At 46.7% G+C, this 3,453-nt stretch overlaps 1 protein-coding gene across 1 annotated transcript in view; it reads right to left on the bottom strand.

Moving 5' to 3' along the window:
• Window positions 1-2,344, bottom strand: part of LOC132582250 (ubiquitin-conjugating enzyme E2 D2-like) — a 9,192-nt gene extending 6,848 nt beyond the window's left edge. Inside the window, exon 1 of the mRNA XM_060253788.1 lies at window positions 2,329-2,344. Within this exon, the coding sequence (XP_060109771.1) occupies window positions 2,329-2,344 (16 nt within the window). The remainder of the gene's footprint in view (window positions 1-2,328) is intronic.
• Window positions 2,345-3,453: the final 1,109 nt, after the last annotated feature.

The raw sequence follows: 3,453 nt of genomic DNA, 5'->3' as shown, positions 1-3,453 counted from the left end.
ATGGATTAGCTCTTGGATTTCAACGCCCCCCCCCCCAAAAAAAAAACAACTGGGGTGACAGAAGCCAGCTCTGGAAACAGGCATCCATGATTGTCAGGGTCCTGGTGGACCTCTTGAAAGGTCTACAATGAGATGCAGCTTTAGGGGTAGCTGATCTTTCTGCTTAAGCCACTAGCAAGTATGTTTTCTGGGGGGGGGGGGGTGGAGGAATTTGGACAGATCCCCACCTCCTTACATTTAATGCTCTCTCATGGGTTTTTATGATAAAGGACAAACATCCTAGAGCAGGGGTGGCCAAACTTGCTTAATGTAAGAGGAGGAGGAGGAGGAAGAGGAAGAGGAAGAGGAAGAGGAAGAGGAAGAGGAAGAGGAAGAGGAAGAGGAAGAGGAAGAGGAAGAGGAAGAGGAAGAGGAAGAGGAAGAGGAGGAGGAGGAGGAGGAGGAGGAGGAGGAGGAGGAGGAGGAGGAGGAGGAGAAGAAGAAGAAGAAGAAGAAGAAGAAGAAGAAGAAGAAGAAGAAGAAGAAGAAGAAGAAGAAGAAGAAGAAGAAGAAGAAGAAGAAGAAGAAGAAGAAGAAGAAGAAGAAGAAGAAGAAGAAGAAGATGATGATGATATTGGATTTATATCCCGCCCTCCACTCCGAAGAGTCTCAGAGCGGCTCACAATCTCCTTTACCTTCGCAAGAAAAAATACCAGAGAAATGGGATTGGACCATGAAAGTTTTATCGTGGTGTGAAATGGACAAATTAACTAGAACACTAAGAGACTATGATCTAGAGATATTCAAAAGGGAGTGGAGAAAATTTAAAGGATATATGGAGAAAACTTGGAAAGTAAAGAAACTTTGGACAATTTTTTAGTTGTAAGAATATATATATTGAACTTTGAGCAGTTAGAAGTGCCTTTAGTATTGGTTTGAATTTATAACCTCGGGGAAGTCAGCATTGGAGGGAGGGGGGATGGAAATGTCATATGGATTAATGCGAAAAAAAAATTAAGAAATAGTTAAGTTTTGTAACCATATGCTACCAATAAATTGTTTAAACACAACAATCTCCTTTCCCTTCCTCCCCCACAACAGACACCCTGTGAGGTGGGTGGGGCTGGAGAGGGCTCTCACAGCAGCTGCCCTTTCAAGGACAGCCTCTGCCAGAGCTATGGCTGACCCAAGGCCATGCCAGCAGGTGCAAGTGGAGGAGTGGGGAATCAAACCCGGTTCTCCCAGATAAGAGTCCGCACACTTAACCACTACACCAAACTGGCTCTCTGAATAAACATCAGATGTTAGAAAGCCACAAGGAGGGAGGGAAGGGGGTGGGAGGGAGGAAATATATGGGGAAGAGAGGAAGAGGTGGAAAGAAAGCCCACTGACAGAAATGGATCTTTCCCTGACATTCCCCAACAACCTCCTATAATGCACAAAAATGTATTGGCGGGGGGGGGGGGAACCTTTACAGACAAAATGCCTCATTGGCTGGGCAACTTATGTGAGGAAGAAAAAAAGTAGAGCCCCTCCCCCCCAAAAAAAACCACCCCGCCCACCCACTCTGGAACCTCTGTAGGATGCAACCCACGGAATAAGGCAAGCTGCCTTTAAAACACAAAATTAAATTATCGTATGGCTTTGTGTGTAGAACAGCCAGGAAATCCTGAAGGATTGTTTGGCTGCCCAAAGCTGTAGCTCCTTGAAACCACTAGGTGGTGATCTATGCTTATTTCTAGGCTGAGTGCTGTGGTGTGCCCAAGGGCACCCAGCTGGCTTCAAGCAGGGCATCAAACTTGATTCTCCAGATTAGAGTCCACTGCTCTCAACCACTACACCAAGCTGGCTCTCGTTTTAAATAACACAAGAGACATACAAGCGAATGACTGGGTATTCTGCACTACAAAACCCACAGGTCTTTTCCAGTCCTATTCCCAACATGACACTTCACTTTATTATCCCTTTAACTATTACAACACACATAAGCATACCCGGATCATACAGCTACTTCTGGAGATGGGTTCTTACACCAAATGCACCTCGACAGTGAGCCAAGTAACCTGGGTAACTTACCCCCGCCCAATGGTAAGTCTAACAGCCCCAAACCACACCGAGATGCAGGTTTCTGACAGGGAGCCACTGAGAAGCTGTCCTTCCATAGATTCCTCCTAGGAGTCTCTTTTGAAATCATTTATGACGACTCAAAAAATCTCAACAAGCTCCACAGGTATGACTGTTTTACTCAGTCTGAACTGGGATGCTTATCTATGTCAAGCCAGAATTCCTGTATCTATAACATGTAGATCAATCTTTCTATAGTTCCAACTTTCTTTCCCCGACACATACATCCATTTGTGGACATCAGTCTTGTGTCCTTCTCCTTTCCATCCCTTTCTAGGCCAAGGTACCTACACTTTCTAAATTGGTGGGGTGTCGCCTCACTGCGCTTTAACCAGCAGCTTCCAGCCATCTATCCTCCTTTCTAATTTATGAAGATAAGTAGATTTACACCCTGCCCTTCTCTAGGGAGTCTCAGAGCAGCTTACAATCTCCTTTCCGTTCCTCTGCCCACAAGAGACACTCTGTGAGGTAGGTGAGGCTGAGAGAGCTCTTTGAAGAACAGCTCTGAGAGAACTTGTGAATGACTCAAGGTCACACCAGCAGATGCACACAGAGAAGTGGGGAATCATAGTCAGTTCTCCCAGATTAGAGTCCGCTCTCTTAGCCACTACACCAAACTGTATATTATACACGCAAATCAATTTTATACTAAAACTGGTGTAATACAACGGTTACACAGTGTCAGACAAGGACCCGGGAGACAGGTTCAACTCTCCACTGGCCCATGAAGCATGATGGGTGACCATGGGCCTGTTGCACACTTCCAGCCTAACCTACCTGACGTGGATAAAATGGGGGAGGAATAATGCATGCCGCCCTCAGCTCCTGGCAGAAAGGGCAGAGCAAAGGAAAAAAGCTGGCAATGACTGCAGTGATTGCTTGCCCCTAACACAGGTGCTCTGAAGCCTGGATGGAGCCAGAGGTGCAAGCCTTTGATGTGAGCCAAAGAGCTCTCAGCCGGGGCTTGCAGCCTGGGGCCCTTCAGAAGTCAGGCTAGTAGAATCAGCACTAGCCCATGAAGTGAGATTTGTACAGTTTGAATGGTATTTTTATTGCTTCGTTCCCTTTGTTTGGTGTAGTGGTTAAATGTGCGGACTCTTATCTGGGAGAACCGGGTTTGATTCCTCACTCCTCCACTTGCACCTGCTGGCATGGCCTTGGGTCAGCCAGAGCTCTGGCAGAGGTTGTCCTTGAAAGGGCAGCTGCTGTGAGAGCCTTCTCCAGCCCCACCCACCTCACAGGGTGTCTGTGATGGGGGAGGAAGATAAAGCAGATTGTGATCCGCTCTGAGACTTTGAGATTTGGAGTGGAGGGCGAGATACAAATCCAATGTCATCTTCTTGTGTTTCT

The sequence above is a fragment of the Heteronotia binoei genome, chromosome 14 (assembly GCF_032191835.1).
Source record: "Heteronotia binoei isolate CCM8104 ecotype False Entrance Well chromosome 14, APGP_CSIRO_Hbin_v1, whole genome shotgun sequence".
NCBI classification, from domain to species: domain Eukaryota; kingdom Metazoa; phylum Chordata; class Lepidosauria; order Squamata; family Gekkonidae; genus Heteronotia; species Heteronotia binoei.
The sequence above is the reverse complement of the archived record's forward strand: the minus strand, read 5'-3'. Positions and strand labels throughout refer to the sequence as shown.